The sequence below is a fragment of the Hylobates moloch genome, unplaced genomic scaffold (assembly GCF_009828535.3).
Source record: "Hylobates moloch isolate HMO894 unplaced genomic scaffold, HMol_V3 SCAFFOLD_13, whole genome shotgun sequence".
Classification (NCBI taxonomy): domain Eukaryota; kingdom Metazoa; phylum Chordata; class Mammalia; order Primates; family Hylobatidae; genus Hylobates; species Hylobates moloch.
Window position 1 is genome coordinate 53,961,800 of NW_026652288.1, and position 26,614 is coordinate 53,988,413.

At 37.2% G+C, this 26,614-nt stretch overlaps 1 protein-coding gene across 4 annotated transcripts in view; it reads right to left on the bottom strand.

Moving 5' to 3' along the window:
• ABCD2 (ATP binding cassette subfamily D member 2) overlaps positions 1-26,614 on the bottom strand; it is a 146,072-nt gene that overhangs the window by 58,109 nt on the left and 61,349 nt on the right. For 2 of the 4 annotated variants that reach the window (XM_032173706.2, XM_032173704.2), the window contains one exon: positions 11,150-19,653. The exons of 1 other annotated variant lie outside the window; for it this stretch is intronic. In XM_032173706.2, the coding sequence (XP_032029597.1) occupies positions 19,434-19,653 (220 nt within the window). In that variant the 3' untranslated portion in view covers positions 11,150-19,433. Of the gene's footprint in view, positions 1-11,148; positions 19,654-26,614 lie in introns of those variants that run through there. One more of the 4 variants, XM_058426377.1, reaches the window with a different exon arrangement.

The following is a 26,614-nucleotide window of genomic DNA, read 5'->3' on the forward strand; positions in this document are numbered from 1 at the left end:
AAAGAAAGAAAGAAAGAAAGAAAGAAAGAAAGAAAGAAAGAAAGAAAAGGAAGGAAGGAAGGAAAGAAGGAAGGAAGGAAGAAAGAAAGAAAAAAGAAAAAAGAAAGAGAAAGAAAGAAAACAAAGAGAAAATATTGACTTTATATCTCGTCATCTACCTGGCTTACGCTGTCTGACACTGGCCTCTAATTTAATGCTTGTCTCACTATCTAGTTAACTTCCTTTCTGTCCCTCCTGGCCCTTTTGCTTCTCTAAATGGATTTTCTTTTCTCTGGAACAATTTTTCTTTCTTAAATACTGTGCCCCTTTAAAGTTATAGCCACTAGAGGGCTATCAAACAAGATCCAATCCACTCTCTCTGACCATGTTTGGAATCAGATGGTGGGATTAAGTAATCACAAAATGTTGAAAAGACTTTAAAAAGCATCTAATCTAACTCCTAACTTTAAGAATAAGGAAACTAGATATTTAAACAAACACAAACAGGTAATTGTTATGTTTTTCAAATCACTACGCCTCTCTATAAATCTATAGTTAAAAAATAAATTTTATGTTATTTTAAAAGTTTTCTGACTTTGGAACTACTTATTAAAAAAGACATACGTGAGGGCAAATAAATCTCCATTAGTATCAAAGGTAGTTTGTAGATTATTTTTGTTAATTCACTTCAAATAAAGTCCAAATATAAATCTACATAAAATCTAAAAATAAAGTCCAAAATAAATCTACATAGCCAATATATTCAATTAAAAATGTATAATCTCTAAATTTGAAATATCTTAGATAATTTTTTTTTGCTTTAACATATAATCTCTAAATTTGAAATATCTTAGATAAATATTTTTTGCTTTAACATTCAACGAATTGAAATTTGTCTGTACTTAGATATCCAAGCAACTTGATACTGTAATCTCTTAATTTTCAACACTTATTCATTCTAAAATATACACAAACTATGCCAAGTGTTTATACTTACCTGGAAACTAATACAAAATAAATGTCATAATTGAAAAATAGCCTTAAGTAAATACTACATGCTATTGAAAGTATAAATTAAAAATTTAAACAATAAAGAAATGAGGCCAGGCGCTGTGGCTCATGCCTGTAATCTCAGCACTTTGGGAGGTGGAGGCAGGCAGATCACTTGAGGTCAGCAGTGTGAGACCAACCTGGCCAACATGGTGAAACCCTGTCTCTACTAAAAATACAAAAATTAGCCAGAAATCGCTTGAACCTGGGAGGCGGAGGCTGCAGTGAGCCGAGATCACGTCACTGCACTCCAGCCTGGGCAACAGAGTGAGACTCTGTCTCAAAAATAAATAAAATAAAATAAAATAAAGAATGAAATGAAAATTCCATGTAAAATACACAGTCCAGAAGAAACCTTATATATTTGTTCATCTACTTTTCACACATATACACAGAGGCCATGTGTCCAGAAAGATGTTTTCTATTTCACTTTGATTTGTTCCCTACATCATTATCTCATTTAAAAAATGTTGCTTTGATATTTTTGAGAATGTATCAGACCCCAAACAATTCTACCACAGAAACTCTGGTGGCAGTGAGAGTTTTGTCTGTGTCTTAGATCTGCAGTAGAGGGGCCTGAGCAGCCAGAAGCTCCCAAATATGGAAGGGTCAAATATATTCTCATGCTTAAGTTATATTTTAAGAAAAGGCACATATAAACTGTTCATAAACTGGTTCTTACATTTGGCACAATTAAGCTAACACTTTTATATACATTGAACATGCTAAATTCTGATTTTAATGGGAACCAATGACTATACTGTGGAATTCTTGGCTTTAGTAGAATGGGGAGGAGAGTTTTTTTGTTGTTGTTGTTTGTTAAACAGATATATGTTTAGGTGCTTAGAACATTTTAGGAATCGTATACAAGAAACTTAATTGGACAACCTTGAGAGGTGAGCTGAAGGAGAAAACATTCACTCTCCATCCCCCTAAATGTTTACTTTTCATTTTATACTCCTGTGTTCCATTTTGATTGAGTGTGTGTGTTTGTTTTTTGGCCAGCAGCATCACCTTTATAAAAAGGACCAAATAATTTGGTTAGGCTAAAAACCTTCTGGTTTGAGCCTTGCATTGCAAACACTACCAGGATAAAGCTTTATGTATATTATCTCACATCTTCGTTGTGAGTAGATGTGACTAATACTGGACTCCCCAGGCTACCCTCCATTACCAAATGTGCCTAAACTTGGAGGCTGCTTCAGGCCGCCCTCTCTTTGTGCCTCATTTCCTGAGTCCTCTTTTTTTTTCTCTGTGTGCACTCATTCCACTGGTGATCTCACCCTGCCCTCTGACTCTTAGGAGATCGTCCAAATTTCCTAGACCCCCTCCACACTCTAGACACACACGTGCATTGCACCTACCTCTTCAAAAGTTCCACTTGGATACCAAGTAGACACCTAAAATTAAACTTGTCTGAAACTGAACCATCTTCCCCCTAAAACTTGCTCTACCATAGCCTTCCAAATCTCAGTTGATGGAATATCCAGGCTTCTAGTTGCGCAAGTCTATAACCTGAGTAAAAGAACGACTGGAAAGCAGAGTGTGACCCACAATGCCAGCTACCTAAAAATGAAGATAGATTTGGATATTAGGATTGAATATATCATAAAATCATTAAAATGATGTCTGAAATGTTTAAAGTTAACTCATTTTAAATCTAGTATTTAGATTTTGACATTTTCATTTCTTTTGAATATGTCATCTTTTTACAAGCTAAGAAACAGAATCAAAATAAAGCAATCTGGTCCTCCAGGGATCCAAGGATCCAGGCTGAGTCTTTCAATCATTATCAGAATGACATCATAAAACAAGGTGCTAGCAATAAGGTTATAAACTCAGAATAATAACCACTTATCTACGGTTTTCATTAGGAAACAACCAAAAGTCCAGTCCTTAAATGCATAATCTACAGAACACCTTGATTTACAAGGACAAAATGATGTAAATTATATGTTGTCCAATCTATTGGTAGACCAGATCCAGAGCTGACCACGAACTGGTAAACAGAGAAAGTGTTTACATTTTAAAAACTTGCTCTGTGAGATAAAAAATTCCTGGTTGCTATCAATAAGAAAGTAAGTAAAAAATATTACAGATGAATCAGAATGAGGCAGGAGAATAGGGTCTGGAGGCAGGGAACCGAAGGACTTCCTATAACTAAATCAAATGGAAACACTTCGGCTATGACAGGAAATATCCTCTCTGTTTACATAGGGTGTAAACTAAGTAGCCAATGGAAACCTCTAGAGGGTATTTAAGTCCCCCAAAATTCTGTAACGGGGCTCTTGAGCCCCTATACTTGGCCTACTCCCACACTGTGGAGTGTACTTTCATTTTCTTTCGTTTTTTTTTTTTTTTTTTTTGAGATGGAGTCTCGCTGTGTCTCCCAGGCTGGAGTGCAGTGGAGCCATCTCGTCTCACTGCAACCTCCACCTCCAGGGTTCAAGCAATTCTCCTGTCTCAGCCTCCCAAGCAGATAGGACTACAGGCGCCTGCCACCATGCCTGGCTATTTTTTTTATTTTTTATTTTTAGTAGAGATGGGGTTTCACCATGTTGGCCCATCTGGTCTCAAACTCCTGGCCCCAAGTGATCTGTCTGCCTTGGCCTCCCAAAGTGCTGGGATTACAGGCATGTGTACTTTCATTTTCAATGAATCTCTGCTTTTGTTGCCTCATTCTTTCCTTGCTTTGTTTGTGCATTTTGTCCAATTCTTTGTTCAAGATGCCAAGAACCTCGACACCTTCCACTGGTAACAAACCCACACTGATACTTGATGTTGCCAAGGTCTTCCACTAAAACATGAAGGTAGAGATAAGTATAGGGGATAAGTGAAAAATTCTCCCTGGGGCCTGAAAGCTTGAAGGGATGAGTAACTCCTCCCTTTGCAGGCCCAGTCCCAAGGTGCAAGGCTACTTGTGTCAGCAGGGTGCGTCAGCAAGATAGCAGAAGTGGGAAGAGAGCTGGCAGGAAGACACCTACCCTGGCCGGAAGACACCTACCCTGGCTGGAAGACACGTACCCTTGAAGATCTGAAGATCGAGAAAGAGGCCGTGCGGGTACTATGTAGCAGTCACGTCAGACTGGGACGCTTCCTGTTTACAGAGGACTATAAAACCCCTGTCCCGTCCTCACTGGGGGCTCACGCCATTTTAGGCCTCAGCCCGCCTGCACCCAGGCGCTCATTAAAACAGCATGTTGCTCCACACCACCTCGTGTTGTCTTTTGGCACGCTCTCAGGGTTTGAACTTATACAAGAACTCTTCAAGAAGATACTTAGATATTTCAAAAATCAGTTACCTCTTAATAAGAAATTAGACATACTGCATTCTTCCATTTGATACGAAAACAAATTGACAGTGCAGACTAAAAGCAATGCTTAACTCTAAAGAGGGTGGTGACAGCAACGCTTTCTACACAGAATAACTTCTCATTTTCATAGCTAGTATTTCTATTCTTCCATCATGCATATTCCTGTTGAAAAACTTGGCAGGAGCTTTTGCCAGGGCCAAGAGATGGAAAACAGAACATGTCCTAATTAGCTAATTGTAAGCTCAGTTAGTATCTTTGGGATAGGCCCGTAAAATCTAGTTATTGTTTTGTTAAACATATGCAAACTACAGGATTCCTTAGCCCTTTAGCTATAGTTTCTGCTCAATATCTTAAAGTTGAGGCAGTCCCACTGAGACTCTTTTCCTCAGGGCTGAGGTGGGTGCTAGTCATCAAAATCTGGAAAGTTATTGTAGGAGTTAAAATCTCAGTGGGAACACCAGAATGCCAAGGAGCAGGACTGGAAGGACACTTGCCCCACCCTTGCTGATGTAGTGGACCAGCAAGAGGGAGCCTATAATAATGAGAAAGGCATTAATCAAAAACAGCACAGTGCCAAGTGCAGTGCCTTATAGGAGATCATACGAGGGCTTTTCTTAAACTCAAGGTCAATGTACCTATTGTCTGTGCTGGGGAGCCTTGACTATTTCACTTTACTACTGGGGGTTCCAGCATCCAGGCTGTTATAATGACAGCATTATAACACACTGACAGCTACAGTCAAGAGCCAGATCCCAGGTTATCTTGCCACCAAGGTTTCCTGCCTTCTAATTTTTCCAAAGTCACACAGAGATTAAGTGGAAGAGTGATGACTCAAATCCAGTTTCACCTCACACCATAGTATTTCCTGTCCCCTGCGTCTGTGGAGCATGGCTGCAGGCTTCCTGTGCACTGGGTGCTCACAGACAGTTGGTCTGTCAGATCACATCATCTGGCCCACCTAACAGCCGGCCACCCAGTAAGGGCTGTTGTTGTTGTTTTTAATAATCCCCTTAGAAAACATTTTACTGACTCTACACCAATTCTCTGATACTTAACCTTAATTCTTACTTATAGCCCTTGCACAGAGTGAAGAGTGGTAATCTGATTAATTCATTCATTCTGAGGACTAAGCTCTGTTTTTTCTTATCTTGCCCAAATTCCTGCTTAAGGGTTCTGGGGAGTCATACCTTACAAACCATAAGTTCTCATCAGATGGGTTTTATTTAACCCTATATATCCTGACTTACTTTCTGATCTGACTCTGGCATAGCATTTCATGACAAAGAAGAATATCAAATTATTCTACCCCAAAACATGTTTCTTTGCCATATTTTGAAATGGCCCTAAAAAGCTGTCCTTTGTGGGAAAAAAATTTGCATCTGTAAAGAATCTCTATTGACAGCACTAGATGTTTTTCTTCTAGGCCCTCCCAATTCTGAAAAGATTAACTGAGAGTCTAGCATTTTTTAAAGTTCAGAATAGGAAACATTTGTCATCTATTGTCTCTGAGGGCAGCCACTATGAGACTTCAAAAGAACCTTGGTCTCCACAATCTTTTGTCTTAACCTAAACATTTCCTTTCTATGATCCCAGGTCTTTAGACAAACTCAACCAATTGTCAACCAGAAAAATGTTTAAATTACCTAAACACCCTCCCTTCCCCCACCACCTTGAATTGTCCCGCCTTTCTGGACCAAACCAATGTATTTTTTAAATGTACTTGATTGATGGCTCATGCCTCCCTAAAATGTATAAAACCAAGCTGCACCCAACCACCTTGGGCACATGTTCGCAGGACCTCTTGAAGGCTTTGTCATGGGCCATGGTTACTCATATTTGGCTCAGAATAAATCTCTTCAACTATTTTACAGAGTTTGACTGTTTTCATAAACAATTGAACAAATATTTCTTGAGTTCCTACTGTGGACCAGGCAAAAGGCTAGGAGAAAATCTAGAGCCAAACAAACAAATCCCATAGTACTTGTCCGCATGAAACAGATGATCTAGTGTAAATAGAAATGGGAGATTGGAAATATTAAAGAATAATAGCAAAACCGCAATTACTTTTGCACCAACCTAATAGATATTAGTCAAAGAAAAGTAAAATTACATCTGTGATATAAATGATATAAAGAAGATAGTGCTGTTATAATTAAACTGGAAAAGAGAGTTCAAGAAAGCTTCCCTGTAGAATTGAAGAAAGAACTGCAATCTGAAGAAAAAAATGAGTAAAGTCAGTGAGGGGGCAGCTTTCTAGGCAAGTGTAATGACCTATGAAAGACTCTTGCAATTCAAGGAGCATCTCCCATTTCAGGAGAGGAAAGAAGGACCTGACGCACAGAAAGTGTTCTTCAAGAAGAGGCTTGGGAAGAAGGGAATTCAGATTATGTAGGGGCTTATGGACAAAGTTAAATATTTTAGTCTTTCCCAAGAGTTATGAAAAGTAATTGAGAGAACAATCACAGGATTAGATTTGCACTGGGAAAAGGTCACTGGCTACTGCAACTGGAATGGATGGGCTCAAGAGAAATGTGTGCACATGTGCAGCACGTGACATGGATAAAAATGTTCACAGCAGTATGCTCCTCTTAATAGCCCTAAACTAGAACTAGATCAAAGGATTATCAAGAGTAGAGTGAATAAATACATTGTGCTGTAAAAGTATTACCATCTAGTATGAGAATGAACAAACAACTACATGCTACAACATGAATGAACTTCATGCACATAACATTAAGTAAAAGAATACAGACAGAAAGATGTAAACAATATGATCCTATCTGTATAAAGTTTAAAGCAGGCAAAACTAACGTGGTGTTAGAAGACAGGATAGTGATGACACTAGGAGTGGGAAGGGCTGGTAATTGAAAGGAAAGCAGCATAGGGAGGGCCTCTGCAGTGCTGGCAAATTCTCCATTTCTTAACCTGGGTGATGGTTAAATAGGATTTGTGATAATGCATTGAGCCGGATGTTTATGTTTCATGAAGTTTTTGTGTATGTGTAATATAACATTTTAAAATATTTAAGAAATTTTAAAGAATAAATTGCCAGGCATGGTGAATCACACCTGTAATCCCAGCACTTTGGGAGGCTGAGGTGGGTGGATCATTAGGTCTGGAGATCTAGACAATCTTGGCTAACATGGGGAAACCCTATCTCTACTAAAAATACAAAAAATTAGCCAGGTGTGGTGGCATGAGCCTGTAGTCCCAGCTACTCAGGAAGCTGAGACAAGAGAATTGCTCGAACCCGAGAGGTGGAGGTTGCAGTGAGCTGAGATCACGCCACTGCACTCCAGCCTGGGCGACAGAGCGAGACTCCATCTCAAAAAAAAAAAAGGAATAAATTGGTAGAGTTAATGAATGGATGTAGAGAGATTAGTTAGAAAGCAATGGCAATAGTCCAAGTCAGAGAAAACAGTTATTCTTGAACCTTGCTAATAATGGTGAAGATGGAGAGAAGAGGACTTCTTCAAGGGCTATTATTTAGGGGCCACAATGAATAGGATTTGGTGGTGAATTGTCTGTGGAGTATGAAGGGCTAGAAGATGTCATGGATGAGTTCTAGGGGTGACTGAGTTAGGTAGGCAAAGAGGCAGTGCTATGTTTATGAAAAGGGACAAAGTATAGAATGAATGAGGATAAGGGTAAGTTTTTAATGTCTGGTGGCAGAAATGTAGTCAGCCAATGATCAGCTGTGAGAAAAGAAGGGAGGGGAGGACTAGGCTTGTTCAGAGAGCAGGAAAAGTTTGAGACCAGTTGTACAGAGTGGAACAGTGAGAGAACTAGAGAAATACAGGAGGATTGCTGAATGGTGCTGACAACTCTTTTGAAGTTGATCATCATGAATTTATAGTGAACATTTTACCTCGAAGAGTGACTTGTTCCAGCAGCACTCAGCTGCTCTTTTCCATGTATGAAGAGAACCAGTGATTAGGATCACACATGATTGGAATTTTGCCAGATGGATATGATCAGTATAGTTTTTGACTTATCATATTAAGTCAAAATATCAATGAAAGACTGTGATAAAATCCAACTTTTCATCCCATTATAAGGACAGAGAATTTTCAATATTCACCTGCCCAGAGTTTCCTGAGAACATGGAAATTCACCTGAGAAGATGAGAGAGAGATGAGGGAAGCCAGTGTGACATTTGGACCCTTGGTTGTAGGTCGTAGGTCTCCAGAATTACTCCTCTCCTCTCTAAGTATAATTTCTGTTGCCGCTGCAGTCACATATTACCATCTCTCTTTCATTTCCTTATCTTTCTATTTATTATTCTTTTTTGCCAAGTCCCTTGCTCTCTTATGTCCTTTTCCTTTGTGGGGATCGTATGAAAGATATAAGCATGATGTGGACACATTAAAATGGTGTAGGAACACCAGCAAATTTGGGACTGGAGAAACTGAATTGAGAAGAACTTAGTGTTTCAGCTTTTGTTTCAGCTTTTTGGACACATTATTTTACATACAATCCAGGCTTTAGTAACCAGTAGGATCCGTTGCAAAGAGAGAAAGTCCATACAATTTCAGCAACATGCCATCTGACATTTGGAACCTTAGCCCAATTGCAAAGAAAGCAATTTTATTATTGGCATGTGCCTATCTCCTTTTCCCTTTTTTCTGTTAATACTTAATTTACGGATTCATTCGGTCATTCTGTTACTTATTACACAAACATATATTAAGTAACTACTATGCATCAGATACTGAGCACTAGTTCAGTATCCTCTATCAGCTCACACTTGGGGTCTTTTAACTCAAAAGGACTACCTCTCCCACAAAATTATACTGCCTTCTCTAATGACATAACCACCCAAGGAGCTCACCTTGCCCACTGCCTAGACAGAGCCAATTCATCAAGACAGGGAAATTGCAATAGAGAAAGAGTAATTCATGCAGAGCCAGCTGTGTGGGAGACTGGAGTTTTATTATTACTCAAATCCGTCTCCCAGAGCATTCAGGGAGCAGAGTTTTTAAGGATAACTTGGTGGGTGGGAGGAAGCCAGTGAGCCAGAAGTGCTGATTGGTCAGGGATGAAATCATAGAGTCGAAGCTGTCTTCTTGTGCAGAGTCGGTTCCTGGGTGGGGGCCACGAGATCAGATGAGCCAGTTTATTGATCTGGGTGATGCCAGCTGATCCATCAAGTGCAGAGTCTGCAAAATATCTCAAGCACTGATCTTAGGAGCAGTTTAGGGAGGGTCAGAATCTTGTAGCCTCCAGCTGCATAACTCCTAAACCATAATTTCTAATCTTGCGACTAACGTTCATCCTACAAAGACAATCTAGTCCCCAGGCAAGAAGGAGGTCTGCTTTGGGAAAGGGCTCTTACTGTCTCTGTGTAAAGTATAAACCATAAACTAAGTTTCTCCCAAAGTGATTTCAGCCTACACCCAGGAATGAACAAGGACAGCTTGGAGGTTAGAAGCAAGATGGAGTCAGCTAAGTTAGATCTCTGTCACTGTCTCCATCATAATTTTGCAAAGGTGGTTTCAATCCCTCCCTTTGGGTTTTATAACACCTTAATCTTAAGGTGTAGATTATGAAGATAGGAAAAGGCTGTAGATCGCTCTGGCTTCTTCCTGCTGACAGGAGACGTAGTGGGAATGGGAGTGAACCCCAAGGTGAGAAGAGTGGAACCGCTTTGCAACTGTCTGAGTGTACTCATGCAGGCCTGGTTGAGCTTCCAAGGCTTGCATGGCAGAAACATTAGTACTCTCATCTACAGTTTTACTACAGTGTTTAAGTGAGCAGCCTACTGTAAGGTAAATAACAAGTCCTAGGATGAGTAGTACAATTTCCAATTTTAAAAGCAAAGATTTGAAAGCATTAGTTTGGGGACTTCTAATCCACAAAGAATTTAGAATTTAGCTTAAACTGCAGAAAAACACCTCAAGAACAGCTAACAACAGTGTACTATAGTCTTTCTTTTGAAGCATAATTTTTGTCTCTCTAGTCCCCATTTTTATTAAAAACAGATCATGGTAGAACTAATTTGTTTACAAAATAAACTTTAGTCTTACTGTACTTGGCCTAATTATTGGCATGAAGTGCAGCAAGAATAATTATTTTTCACTTAGACTAACAAAGCCTAAAAACAAAGCCTTTAAAAATTTGGTTTAGATAGGGCTCTGTTCCATGAGGAATCTCAGATAAGATTTTTTTTTTTTTGAGACGAAGTTTCGCTCTTGTCACCCAGGCTGGAGTGCAATGGCATAATCTTGGCTCACTGTAAACTCCACCTACTGGGTTCAAGTGATTCTTCTGCCTCAGCCTCCTGAGTAGCTGAGATTACAGGTGCCTGCCACCATGCCAGGCTAATTTTTGTATTTTTAGTAGAGATGGGGTTTCACCATGTTGGCCAAGCTGGTCTCGAACTCCTGACCACAGGTGATCCACCCGCCTCGGCCTCCCCAAGTGCTGGGATTACAGGCATGAGCCACTGCATCCAGCCTCAGATAAGATTTTTTAAAAGCCAAGCCCAGTCATGGGTTTGTGCTCTCAAATACCTGTGAGTTGGGCAAATTCCTCTTCTCTCAGATAACTATAATCATATGCCAACCTCTCTCTCGTATACGTCTTAATACATTTAGTCCCCACAACATGCAATGAAGTAAGTGCCATTATTATCTCCATTTAAAAAATGAGAAACCTGAGGCATGAAGAGATTATATAACATTCTCAGCAGGAAGATGACAGAGGCAGGACCCCACCAAGCAGTCTTTCTCCAAAGCTAGTGTACCTAATCATCACTCAAGCCGATACCTAAGGCTGGTGGTGAGAAGAGGTGCTGTATTTCTAACAGGCTCTATTATTGGTGAAAATTTGCTTTCTGCTGTGAATTGACCCTTTCATTCTTGTGATCAGGTCTTGTGCCCATTAGGGTAAGGTTGTTCTGTTGGCATTGAGTTTTTTTATACAAACACAAAAAGAAAGTAAAAAGTCTCTAATTTGAGGAAAGACCTCTTTATGGTCATTGGCTTGATAATAGTAAGAGTATAGGATCTATCAATTCCTGGACCTAGTCCACCTGACTTGAGGGATGTTGAGAGCTACCCAAAGAAGCAGAAAGAAGAAGGATATACAGTTTGGGCACTCAAAGAGAGAGGAAAACATGGACCTAGATAGTCCACTTAGATAGTTATTGTAATATCTAATTTCTATTGAATCAAGGAATTGGAAGAAATGTTTGTAAAACTTTTATTATCACCATCCTGTTGGGAAGATTTAAACCAGTGAGTTAATTCTTAATTTATTCTGGAGCGGAGGAAAGTAAGTAGATGAAATAAATATTATGAAATTCCCAAGATGCCTAATTTTTCTGTTAAGCAGAAAAGAAAAAACTGCACATTATAATTTTACCTAATAATGTGGGTTTAATACACAAGAATATGAAGGAGTGAGTGTACTTTTTAATATTCCTCTCCTACAGTAATTTTATTCATTCTCACAAATTAGCCTTTATTTTTTCATTCACATTTTTATTTTTTGCTCCATTTGTATTCGTTTGTTCACTCATGCATTTAGGCACCTATTGAATAGATACTTTTCAAGTGTGCCCTATCTGCCATGTATTGTTCTAGGTGCCATGAATACTAACTAAATAAGACAAACAAGATTCCTACCCCACAGAGCTTATAGTCTAAGAAGGGTGGAGGTTATATGAAGTTAGATTCAATTGTCATATAAATAAATAAGATAAATGGAGATAATAATAAGTTACATGGACAATAAAACCGGGTAATGTGTTGAAGAATGACTGGTTGGGGGAGTATTTTAGATTGAATAGTCTGAGAAGATTATATGACAAATAAATAGTGATTGAACGAATGAATGAGTGATTAGGGAAGATCCATGGGTGCACACAAATGATAAAAGGTAGCATATGATAAATGTAATGGTAAGATTTGAAATAAAGTCCTCCATAGTCATAATAAAGGAAAATATATAACTGAAGAAAAAAATTTAATGCCCTTGAAGCTAGATAGGATTTTGATAGATGAAGGTGGTAGAGGGTAAGGGCATTGTTGGCTGAGAAAATAAAATGAGTAAGAGAAAAAGCAAAAGGGAACACCCACTGTGTCCAGTCAAGGGAATGAAGAACAGAGGAATGCAGGAGGGATAAGGGGAAACAGCTATTTGGAAGCAGAGAAAACAAATTGAGGCCAGATCATGGTGGGCCTTAAATACCATGAAACAAGTTTTAATTAAAAAAATTTTTTTTCAGGCTAAGGCTTGCAAAGACATTTGTCTAAAGATGATATACAAATGACCAACAACATATGAAAAGATGCTCGATATCACTAATCATGAGACAAATGCAAATCAAAACTACAATGAGATATCACATCATACTCATTAGATTGACTCCTATCCAAAAAGTAGAAAATAGCATGTGTTGGTGAGGATGTGGAGAAATTGGAGCCCTTCTGCACTGTTAGTAGGACTGTAAAATAGTGCAGCAGCTAGGAAAAACAGTATGGAGATTCCAAACACACACAAATAAAAACTCAGCAATTCACTTCTAGGTATATATCCAAAAGAAATGAAAACATGGTCTCAGAGATAATCGTACAACCATATTCACACAACACTATTCACAGTAGCCAAGAGGCTGAAGCAACCCAAGTAAATGATTAGGCAAAATATGATATATACATGTACTGGACTGTTATTCAGCTTTAAAAAGGAAGGAAATTCTATCACATGCTACAACATGGAGGAATCTTGTGGACATTATGCTAAATGAAATAAGCCAGTCACAAAAAAGGAAATACTGTATGATTCCACTTACATAATGTATCCAAAGTTGTCAAATTCATAGAAATAGAAAGTAGACTGGTGGTTACTTGGAACTAGGGGTTGGAGAAAAAGGAGAGTTTAATGGACATAGAGTTTCAGATCTGCCAGATAAAGTTCTGAACATCTGCTTCACAACAATATGAATATAGTTAACATTACTGAACTGTACACATAAAAATGTTAAGGATGGTAAATTTTATGTTACTTGCTTTTTACCAAAATAAAAAAGAATTCAGTAACTTAAGTCCTCAAAATATTTATGCCGCTTTGTAATAAACTTCTAAGGGGTTGTGTGTGTGTATGTGTATGTGCATGTGCATGTGTGTATGTGTGTTAGGTTGTAGTAAAATATATGTGTAGAAGGTCCCTGCCTTATGAGAGTCTGACCTATGATTTTTCAACTTTGCCATTGTGTGGAAGTGATATGCATCCAGTAGAAACTGTACTTCCAGTTTTCAGTTTTGAACTTTGATCTTTTCCTGGGCTAGAGATATGCAGTATGATACTCTCTTGCACTGCTAGGCAGCATCAGTGAGCCTCAGTTCCCAGTCAGCCACTGATCAGAAGGGTAAACAACTAATACTCTACAGTGCACTATGATGCTAGATGATTTTGCCCAACTATAGGCTAATGTAATGCAACTGAGCACATTTAAGGTAGGCGAGACTAAGCTACCATGTTTGGCAGATTAGGTATATTAAATGTACTTTTGATTTACGATATTTTCAACTTACTATGTGTTTATCAAAATGTAACCCCCTCTTAAGTCAAGGAGCATCTGCAGCTGCTTCTATCTACATTAACCTCATTTATCTATACCCTACCTATGTGAGTCTTGGAAACTTGTCTCATATAAACAATGAGCTAGCCTAAAAAAGGGGACTTTGACAATTGCTTCATCAGTCTTTGTCACTCTGGAAATATCAGCATCTGCATGTTGAAAAATGTCTCATTATATTAGCTTTACATACGATGTCACCTGATTTTAAGACCTCTTTTGCACCTTCCCAGGTGAGTCATCAGACAATTCTTTAGTTTTATACATTTGTAGGTCCAACGCATTTTAATTAAATTTAATATATTTAATATACACAAATTAAATATACTTCATATATAAGGTTATCCCTTATTTATATGGATTAAACTGACTAAAATTAAATGATCTAGCCAAGTTAATATTATTTTGTTTATCAATATTTCATTGCTTCATTGCTACATGATTTTTAGGTATAATATTAAATCACATAAAAACTCGTAAGTGAATACTTAATCTTTTTGTTTCTATATTGGGTCACAAGTACTGAGACAAATTATGTAACTTTAAATATTATTAACTTTGGAATTCTTGTTTATTATACAACTATAATTGCTTATTTTTCTTTTGCTTTTTAGAACTTTCCTGCTATGTTTATCTGCATTTTGTGGTAACATAAGAGACTTACCTTTGAATGTATAAAACAGGCTCATTTTACATGACCTGAACTTGAGAAGCTGTTTCTTAGGTTTCAAGACAACATGCTAAATACATGGGACCATCTACTGGTGAAGGATGATATAGTCCTATGGACTGGTTTTATTGGAACTTGTAATAGCCCAAGTTAAAAATCATGAGGATTGTGAAGCCCAAAAGTGTATTATTGAGGGAATCCTGCTGCCAGAGTATGCTTATCACTTAAATTGCAACAGAGTGATCTTAGATAGAAAATACAAGAGCTGAGAAGATACTACAAAACAAGTCAGTCATTTATATGGAGCCACAACATCTAACAGGCATACATTTGTTTAATATTGATATAGTAAAATATTTCATGAGGGCTCTGACAAGGACTGTCTTGTTAATCTCTGAATCCCTAGCACAGTAACTGGTACCTGGAAGTGTCAACAAGTATTTACTGAATCAGCGAATGAATAATGACAACCAGGGTCTCAAAACTTTTGAAAATTTGCCTTATGTTCTCCCTCTCCCATAGGACCACACCCATAATTTAAAATAAAAAAAATACAAATATAAAGTGTAACATAAATTCCCTTTTTAGATGAAAAGTGCATCTATCTGTTTGGTTAACCAGAAACCTTGAGTCAGTAAAAATTATACTTAATATTTATGTTAAAAATAGTAATAATGACAAATGACCTAAACTAATTAAAAGAAGGTTATATGGAGTTGCATAGGCTTTATAATCAAATATTGCTGGTGTCAAATTCCAGCTCTATAGTTTGGATATTGTATGAGGTTGGATTAATTACTTAACCTTTCTCTCCTCATTTTCCTCTTTTATTAAATTAGCATTTTGTGAAGATTTGGTGAGTCTGTAAATGCAATGATTTGTGCCTACTTGGTAAATACTAATAATAAATACAGCTGTTGACTTTTTGTCTGACTGAGGGCATTCGTTTTCCTAATTTTCAATGGTCACAAGCATCTTCGGACAGGGACTAAATTTTATTTAGTAATAGAACTTAGCACAGTGCCTGGCATAGGTAGATACTTAATAAATGTGTTGTATTAATAAAGAAAATTAATATTTAAATATTTGGTGACTATTGTCTGTAGTTCTACACACGGTTATATACAATACAATGTATAAGTAAGGTGTATATAGATATATACCCAACATGGCCATTTAAAGTATACAAACAGGGTATTTTGTACAAATGGAATAATTTGTAATTCCTTTGATTACTCTAGTCTTTTTCTTAATGGTTAAGGAATTCATAAGGAATGATGAGTTCAAATAAATACACATCAGATGGAAATTATATTATAATGTACTCACACACAGCCACAATCTCATTTAGCTACATAATGATTTTTACCTTTAAGGACATTTTTCTCATTCATTTTCATTAATACAATTCTGGCTTATAAATAGACCATTGTTTTGAAAATTTCACAATATGAAATGTAAACCAGCCCTGAACTTGGTAATCAGGAAAAGCATCAACAATGAAGAAGAAATCGGTTTTTAAAAAAATATTTTATACATCCACCTGAAAGCGCTCATGTGGTAAACATTAGAAGTACAACCCCAAAACATATTCAACATATCTAAATGTATATAATCAGAGCTGTAAATAGCCTAGGCTATGTGAAAGTACTTTTCACTTCTAAATGAGGACAATTTTGCCCATAAAGTAATTATATCAAAGTCATCTTTTTAAATCAATGATTTAATAACCTTTACCATCATTTTATGCATATATCAGAAGTGTGTAACATTCTCTGGACTTGGGTTTCAATGTGTAACAGATTTTTCTAGACTTATTGAATCAAAAAGCTATTCCAAACATATTAGAATAGGATGAATCTATTGCCAAATATTAAACTATACTTGGAACCAATGTTTCAAATAAAAACTAACATATTCATTTATGCCTTTACTGACAGACCAAAACTTCAGACAAAAACCAAATTTCTATCAAGAGAAAACCATTCCCACTGTAAACAAATCTAAATTTGAGTTGAGTTTTTTTTTTTTCTTGAGATTATTTGAGAGGGATAATTACACATTATCCTGCTTACAAGAACACAAACTGTTTTAGACTCATGCTTGGCATAATATTACATGCTGTAGAAATATAATGCAACATTTTCATAGAATGCAACTTATTTTTCAAGTTTAAGAGTTAACCTAAAGAATGCACATGTTAAACTCAAGCTCCATAAACTTATAGCTTTTTGTTTGACCAAAAATATGTCAAACGTTTGGACAAATAGATATAACATGGTAAGAGCAATTTGAAACTTGAAATATTCTTTCCTTTTTCCTTTCCTCATCTATCCCTTGCTGTATTCAAAAATGGCTAGTTTCTCAGTCTTTTTCATGTTTTTCATAAAATATAAGAGTAGTAAAATATGGTATACCCATTGGACCAGTTGGAAACAATTGAATGGTACATAAATACAAGTTCAAATCAGAGATGTTTTCCCCTCCAAGTTAAGGATATTGGTCCAGAAAAATAAATTCAGAAAACAAATAGGCACAAAAAGCTAATGGAAAACATGTGCATATTAGAACTTTAACATTTAAATTACAGTGTATATAGTTTTTAATACAGAATTTTACGCATCTCTGAATCCTGTACATTATAAATAATGAGTCTTTTTTGCTTTAGCTCATGGGTAAAATATATTAAATAATGACTAATTACAAATCTAATATTTGTTTTGGCATTCTTTTCAATGTTTCAAAACAAAATTATCAGGTTTTTAAAAATTATGTTTTTTTTATATTATGAAAATTAAGGCATGAAAATTATACACATCTTTCACATGAGGATTTTTCATTTTCTTCTTGTACCTTTAAAAGTTAAAACACTTGCCTCAGACTTTTCCCCTTATAGCAGTATAAACTGGATAATCACTTATGTAGAAAAGATTAATGAATGATTTTTAGCAAGTTTAAGTTTTGGTTCCATGCTTCTTAAAAAAATCTTTAATTCTTGCCTCACTTTTCTAACAGGAAATATTAGTAACTGATAAATAAGTAGGTGATAATACTAACAGAAAATGTTGGACAAATGTACTGATTATAATTTTATATTGCATTCCTTCATGTAAGCTGGTTACATTTATTGAAAATTAAAAATGCACTAGTTATCATGGCAGAATTGAAAATGTAGAAATGTTATGATGTTCTATAACGATCATTATGAATGACTTCCAGGTACTCTATCACCTGAAAAGTCTAAGAATCACAGACTTAACATCTATTGTGGCTGTGTCTCAACAGGCAAATAAAATCCTAGACCACTAACAACTGATCATTCCAACATTCTTCTGGTATATCAAAGTGGTATCATAAGCAGCAAGAGATAAAGTTTCAGTCTTGGCTTCCCAACTCCAGTGCACACAAATAGAATAAAATCTATTTCATATGACTAGTCCATATAGAGTATTTCTCATTATGTTCAGTGAATATTAAATTTACCAAAACCATAATTATTTGCCCTTCTCATTGCTAATGCCTTAGAGGTACATTAATATTGAGTAAGACTGCATAGTTGCTGAATGATTTACTAACTTTCTTGTTTCACTTTAAACCACAGAACAATGATCTTTGCACTTTGTACTTAATTTTCATTTCTTGTAAACAATAACCAAACAACAATAAGACTAACATTACTAAATTTATTTTATTTTCTACACCTCATCTAACTTTTATTGCTATTATAGCCCAGTTTGATTTAAAGGATAATAACAAAAGAGCACTAAACCAGGGGGTCAGGAGAACTTCATTTGATTTCTCAATCTTTCCTTAAGTAAAGTGCATGATTAGGGCAAGTCTGAGTGTCAATTTTCTCAAAAGCAAAGTAGGAAAAATAGTATTCGTCTCAAAACATTGTCATAAACATTAAGGTGAAATGATGTAAATGGGGATTGTAAATTATAAAGTACTGTTCTACTGTATGTTATTACTATGATTCTCAGAATCCTTAAGTTCTTTTATACCACTGCAGTTCTTAAAATGTAGACTCATCCTTGGGCAAAAAAACAAGCTGTGTACTTCTGAACAGAAGTTGCAATAGGTAATTCTGCTAAGGAAATTATCAGGTTGAGACATTGTTTGGATACTCCTTTTCTGTATTGGCAACTCTCTTTTTAAAATGAAAGGGTTTATTAAAAATATGTAAGATTTGTACTAAAATTAATTTGTTATATGCCCTCATTAGATGCTTAAAGTCCAAAATTTAAAAATATGGCCATTTTATACATTTTAACCATGCTTTTTTCTTTCAACAACTGCCATTAAAACAATTTTTATATTGAAATTATTTATAAAACTGTCAACTATTTTGTACAGGTTTAGTTGGCCACTAGCAATAATCAATTTGAATTCTAGCTATTAAACCTAATATCAACCATAAATGGACTAAATGTCACTCAAAGTTTGAATTTTATGCACTTGGTATCCACCCAAATGCTGCTCAGTTTAACTTGTTTTGTTTCCAGAATATCTCCCATGTTTGTTAAGAACTTCAGACACACCACAAATACATAGTAAATCTGGTATTCATCATGAATTCACCTAGAAAATCCTGTTTTACAAGTGAATTAGGCCTTCACTAGGAATTAGTATAAGTCATAATGACTGACCTTACATAATGCATTTGTTTATTTTCTTCTGAAAAGTCAGATCATATACTTCCTTAATGCTAAAATCTTATAAAACATGTCTTGCTGCCTTTTTTTCTCTGTGCTTAGCTTAACATACTTCATGCAGTGTAACAGAATGTCTTTGAGCCTTTGTCTAATAATTAAGTTTTAAAATATGTCAAAACAAATTAAGATGTCTCATCTTCATTTTTAATGGTTTTCAGCACTGAGTCTTCTCCCAAAATTTTACATAGTTCATTGAGTCTCTGCTGCATTTTGGGAATTCCAGCTAGCTGAGATTCTAGCTTTTGTTTTTCTTCACTCAATGTCAAACGGATAGCAGTATCCAATTGTTCAAAGCGCCAACCTCCTTCACCATCAAACTGTAATAAATGTGTGTGGTATTTCCTGCATAATTAAAATGAAATAATATTATTAGCCATAATGTTGAAAAATCATTTTAGTTGTAGGTTTATCATTCAAATTGATACCCAAAGGCAACTTTTAAGTAGGTGCTATTTTACATTTGAGTTTTAAGGACATATCAAGAAGTTAAATACTGTGATGTTTTTAAAACCCAAAAGTCATTAATCTGATCTTTAGGAAAATATTATTATTTTTTTCATATTCTGGATGTATATTAACTGTAAAGGAAGACATGCTGTTGCATGTATTTAATTTATCTTCATAACTCAATTTGGCTCCTGAATAAATAGTAAGGCATACTTAGGATGGCAGTAAGGAAAGGAAGCTGAGGAAAGAAAATCAACATTAAAAGGTCATAGAAAAACTAAGGAAAATAAAGGAAATACAATAGCAATTCATTAATACACCGTCCTTTGGCAATGAGTTCTCCTACATAAGTAAAATTTCTCAATAATAAATATAGTTTAAAAACATTTTAAAAAACAACTCTTTGATAGAAGAAATGTTTTAAAGATACCTCCACATTTTTATATAATTTAATCTCTTTCTTATGGCTCAGTTTCATAATGAGGAACTTCACAGAGGTACAGAGATTATTTTACTGATGAGATAGGATATGATCCACCTTGTCCTAAAGGAGGCTGAGGTCACCATTCTGTGGGCTTTGTGGGGGCTATCTGGTGAAAGAACAGTTGGCAGAGCTGGTCCTGCATGGCTGAGCCACCTGCGTTTTTTCACTGCTGAACTGGCCTATATTCTTACGTGTCCTCAATTTTTCTGCCTTCCCCTATAGTTTTTCTCACTTCTTGCTTCCTTTTAAGATCTCATCTGTCATTGTTAAGTATGATCGGTGGGCTTTTTTCAAGCAGTTTCCTCCTGCTTTTTAAAAGATTGAGATATAATTCACATACCATAAGTTAATCCTTCAAAGTGTAAAATTCAATGATTCTTAACATACTCACAAGCTCATGCAACCATCACAAGTAATTTCAGAACATTCTCTTTGACCCCAAAAGAAACCCATTATCCATTAGCAGTCTTTCTCCATTTCCCTTTCCACCCAGCCCCTGACAACCACTAATCTCCTCTCTGTCTCTATAGATTTCTCTATTATAGACATTTCATATACATGGAATTATAGAATATGTGGCCTTTTGTGACTGACTTCTTTTACTTATGAAAATGATTTCAAAGGACAGAGGGTGGAGGAAGATGATGGAATAGGACTCTACAGTGATCATCTGCTTGCAGGAAAATATCAAATTGAGCAACCATCCACACACAAAAATACCTCTACAGAAGCTAAGGAAACCAGGCAAGAGTTCACAGTACCTGGTTATAGAATAATAAGAAGAAAATAGTCATTGAAGTGGGTAGGAAGTGCAGTTTTACATTCCCCAAGTCACCCATGTCCCAACCACAAAGTGCACAGCTCAGAGAGAAATATCATCTACTTGGGGAAAAGAGAGGGATGTAAGCATAAGACTTTAAGTTGGAACACACTACCAGGCCTGCCACAGTAAAACCCAGCACTAGACAGACTCCAACAGCCCCTCACTTCTGCTGGTACCTGCAGACTGAGCCTCTGAATCTGCCTCAGTACCAGACAGAAACCTGTTGTCCCTGCCAGACAAACTCAATTTCTGGTCTGCAACACCACGAACCAACTAACTATAGAAGCCATCGGCACCAAATAGCCCACAGTGGCAGGCAGGACTCAGTGGCTGGGGGCTCAGATTTCAGCTCAGCACTGTGCCAGCCTTGGTGGCCAAGGGATTCCACCCTGACACTGCACCATCCACCATGGTCCTGGGCTTAGAGTGCTCTTGGTGTTGCAATAGCTGCAGGAATCACTATCTTAGAAACCACAATAGGTGACCCGCCTAGAATTTCTGGATAAGCTTACTGTCAAAGAACTTTCCCAGACAAAGCTAGACTATGTAAACTGGAATAAATTTCTAGTTCTTTAATGTTTAGACATCAACTCATGACCACAAGGATCAAGAACAATCAGGGAAATGGGACTCACCAAATGGACAGAATAAAGTGCCAGTGACTGACTCTAAAAAGACGGAGATGTTTGACCTGCCTGACAAAAAAATTAAAATAGTTATTTCTAAAGTAAGCTTAGTGAATAATATGGTTTGTCTGCATCCCCACCCAAAATCTCATTTTGAATTGTAATCCCCATAAGCCCCATGTGTCAAGGAAGAGACAAGGCGTAGGCAGTTGGATCATGGGGATGGTTTTCCCCATGCTGTTCTCATAATAATGAGTGAGTTTTCATGAGATCTGGTGGTTTTATAAGGGTTTGGTAGTTCCTCCTGTGTTCATTCTCTTTCCTGCTGCCTTGTGAAGAAGGTGCCTTTCTTCCCTTTTGCCTTCCACCATGATTGTAAGTTTCCTGAGGCCTCCCCAACCATGCTGAACTGTGAGTCAATTAAACCCTTTTTCCTTTATAAATTACCCAGTCTAGGGCAGTTCTTTATAGCAAGATGAAAACAGACTAATACAGTAAATTGGTACTGGTAGAGTGGGGTACTGCTATAAAGATACCCAGGCCTAGCATGGTGGCTTATGCCTGTAATCCCAGCACTTTGGGAGTCTGAGGCAAGTGGATCATGAGGTCAGGAGTTCAAGACCAGCCTGGCCAAGATGGTGAAACCCCATCTCTACAAAAATACAAAAATTAGCTGGGCGTGATGGCGGGTGCCTGTAATCCCAGCTACTTGGGAGGCTGAGGCAGGGAATTGTTTGAACCCAGGAGGCAGATGTTGCAGTGAGCCAAGATCACACCACTGCACTCCAACCTGGGTGACAGAGTGAGACTCTGTCTCAAAAAAAAAAATTAAAAGATACCCAAAAATGTGGAAGTGACTTTGGAACTGGGTAACAGGCAGAGATTGAAACAGTTTTGAGGGCTCAGAAGATGGGAAGATGTGGGAAAGTTTGGAACTTCCTAGGGACTTATTGAATTGCTTTGACCAAAATGCTGATAGTAATTGAGCAATGAAGACCAAGCTGAAGTAGTCTCAGATGAAGATGAGAATCTTCTTGGGAACTAGAGCAAAGGTGACTCTTGCTATGTTTTAGCAGAGACTGGTGGCATTTTTCCCCTGCCCTAGAGATCTGTGGAACTTTCAACTTGAGAGAGATGATTTAGGCAGAAGAAATTTCTAAGCAGCAAAGCATTTAAGATGTAACCTTGGTGCTCTTAAAAGTGTTCAGTTTTATGCTTCACAGAGAGATGATTTGGAATTGGAACTTATGTTTGAAAGGAAAGCAGAGCATAAAAGTTTAGAAAATTTACAGCCTGACAATGCAATGGAAAAGAAAAACCCCTTTTCTTGGGAGAAATTCAAGCCAGCTGCAGAAATTTGCATAAGTAATGAGGAACCAAACGTTCCTCACCAAGACAATGGGGGAAAATGTCTCCAAGGCATGTAAGTGGTTTTCATGGCAGTCCTGGAGGCATAGGAGGTAAAAATGGTTTCCTGGGCCAGGTCCAGGAACTTGCTGCTTTGTGCAGTCTCAGGACTTGGTGCCCTATGTCCCAGCTGTGGCTAAAATGGGCCAATGTACAGCTCAGGCCATTCCTTCTGAGGGTACAAGCCCCAATCCTTGGTGGTTTACATGTGGCGTTGGACCTGTGGTGCACAGAAGTCAAGAATTGAGGTTTGGGAAGCTCTGCCTAGATTTCAGAGGATGTATGGAAACACCTGGATGTCCAGGCAGAAGTTTGCTGCAGGGTCAGAGCCCTTAAGGAGAACCATTGCTAGGGCAGTGCAGAAGGAAAATGTGAGGTCAGAGCCCCCACACGGAGTCCCCACTGGGGCATTGCCTAGTGGAGCCGTGAGAAGAGGGCCACCATCCTCCGGACCCCAGAATGGTAGATCCACTAACAGCTTGCACCATGCACCTGAAAAAGCAGCAGACACTCAATGCCAGCCCATGAAAGCAGCCATACTCTGCAAAGCTACAGAGGTGAGCAGCCCAAGGCTATGGGAGCCCACCTCTTGCATCAGCATCACCTGGATGTGAGACATGGAGTTAAAGATTATTTCAGAGCTTTAAGATTTGACTGATCCACTGGATTTAGGATTTGCACAGGGCCTGCAGCCCCTTCATTTGGGCCAGTTTCTCCTATTTGGAATGGGTGTATTTGCCCATTTCATGTACCCCCATTGTATCTAGGAAGTAACTAACTTTGGACTTGGACTCTTGGGTTAATGCTGGAATGAGTTAAGACGTTGAAGGGCTGTTGGAAGGGCATGATTGTGTTTTGAAAGTGAGGGCATAAGATTTGGGAGGGGCCAGGGAAAAATGGTAAAGTTTGGCTGTGTCCTTACCCAAAATCTCATCTTGAATTGTATTCCCCATAATCTCCACGTGTCAAGGGAAAGACAAGGTGGAGGCAATTGGATCATGATGGGGTTCCCCCATGTTGTTCTCATGATAGTGATTGAATTCTCATGAGATCTGATGGTACTATAAGTGTTTGGTAGTTCCTCCTGAGTTCATTCTCCTTCCTGCCACCTTGTGAATAATGTCCTTTGCCTCCCCCTCACCTTCTGCCATAATCGTAAGTTTTCTGAGGCCTCCCTAGCCATCTTGAACTGTGAGTCAATTAAGCCTCTTTTCTTTATAAATTATGCAGTCTCAGGCAGTTCTTTATAGCAGTATGAAAATGGACTAATACAGCGCACTTCAATAAAATACAGAGAAACAATTCAGAAATCTATTAGAGAAATGCAACAGATATGAAACAATGGGGAAAAAAGCCAGAAATGCTGGAGCTGAAAAATACAATGAAAGAAATTAAAAATGCAATGCAGACATCAACAGGAGAATTTATCAAACCGAAGAAAAAATACGTGAACTTGAAAACAAGTTACTTGCAAACTTACGTTATGATACGAAAAAAGAATGAAAAGGAATGAAGAAAGCTTATGGGACTTATGGAATAGCATCAAAAGAACAAATGTCACCTGGCCATGGTGGCTCATGCCTGTAATCCCATCACTTCGGGAGGCCGAGGTGGGTGGATAATGTGAGGTCAGGAGTTCAAGACCAGCCTGACCAACCTGGTGAAATCCTGTCTGTACTAAAAATACAAAATTAGCCCAGTGTGGTGGCATATGCCTGTACTCTCAGCTATTTGGGATGCTGAGGCAGGAGAATTGCTTGAACCCAGGAAGCAGAGGTTGCAGTGAGCTAAGATCACACCATTGCTCTCCAGCCTGGGTGACAAGAGTGAGACTCCAGTTCCAAAAAAAAAAAAAAAGAGCAAATATATGAGTTGTTGGTATCCAAGAAGGAGTTAAGAAACATAACGCTTTATAAAGCTTATTTAAATAAATCATAGCAGAAACATTTCAAAATCTGGAGACAGATATAAATATCTAGGTACAGGAAGGTCAAAAGTCTTCAATCATATTCAATCCAAATAAGACTACCCTATGATATATTACAATCAAACTGCCAAAAACCAAAGACAAAGAGAGAAACCCGAAAGCAAGAAAAGAAAATAACATATAAGGGAGTTCTAATATGTCTGTTATCAGCTTTTTCAGCAGAAACCTCACAGGCAAGGAGAGAATGGAATTACATATTCAAAGTGCTGAAGGGAAAAACCCTTTCAGCCAAGAATTCTGTTCTTAGCAAAATTGTCCTTTGGAAACGAAAGAGATAGACTTTCCCACACAAACTAAAGCTGAGGGGCTTTATCACCACCAGATGTGTCTTACAAGGAGTACTAAAGGGAGTTCTTCACATTGAAAGAAATGATGCTAATGGGTAATAAGAAAACATTGGAAAGTATAAAACTCACTGGTAAAAGCAAGTAAACAGTCAAATTCAGAATACTCAAAATAATGGGGGTATGTAAATCACTTATTTTTTTTTTATTATACTTTAAGTTCTAGGGTACATGTGCACAATGTGCAGGTTTGTTACATATGTATACATGTGCCATGTTGGTGTGCTGTGCCCATTAACTCATCATTTACATTGGGTACATCTCCTAATGCTCTCTCTCCCCCTTCCCCCTACCCCAAAACAGGCCCCGGTGTGTGATGTTGCCCTTCCTGTGTCCAAGTGTTCTCATTGTTCAATTCCCACCTATGAGTGAGAACATGCAGTGTTTGGATTTTTGTCCTTGTGATAATTTGCTGAGAATGATGGTTTCCAGCTTCATCCATGTCCCTACAAAGGACATGAGCTCATCCTTTTTTATAGCTGCATAGTATTCCATGGTGTATATGTGCCACATTTTCTTAATCTAGTCTATAACTGATGGACATTTTGGTTGGTTCCAAGTCTTTGCTATTGGTAAATCACTTATTTCTTTACTATGAAGATAAAAAGACAAAACTATTAAAAATAATAACCACTAAAATAATTTGTTAAAGTATATACAATATAAGAAGATGTAAATTGTGACACTAAAAATTCAAAATGGGGAGATGAAGGGTAAAGATTTTGTTTTTTTGCAATTAGTATATACTTGAACAGCTAAAATAATTTGTTAACATATATACAATATAAAAAGATGTAAATTGTGATATTAAAAATTCAACATGGGGAGATAAAGGGTAAACATTGTGCCTTTTTTGCAATTAAATTAAAATTGTTATGAACTTAAAATAACATAAGATGTTTTTATAAGCCTCATGGTAACCATGAAGCAAAAACATATAATAGGTACAAAAATAACATGTTTAACTATGTTTTTTGTAAGCCTCATGGTAACCACAGAGCAAAAACCTGTAGTAGACACACTAAAAATAAAAAGCAAGGAATGAAAACATATTACTAAAGAAAATCACTTACCCACAAAGAAAGACTGTGACAGGAAAAAAGGAGGAAAATATCTACACAACAACTAGAAAGCAATGAACAAAATGACAGAAGTAATTCCTTACCTATTAGTAATTACCTTGAA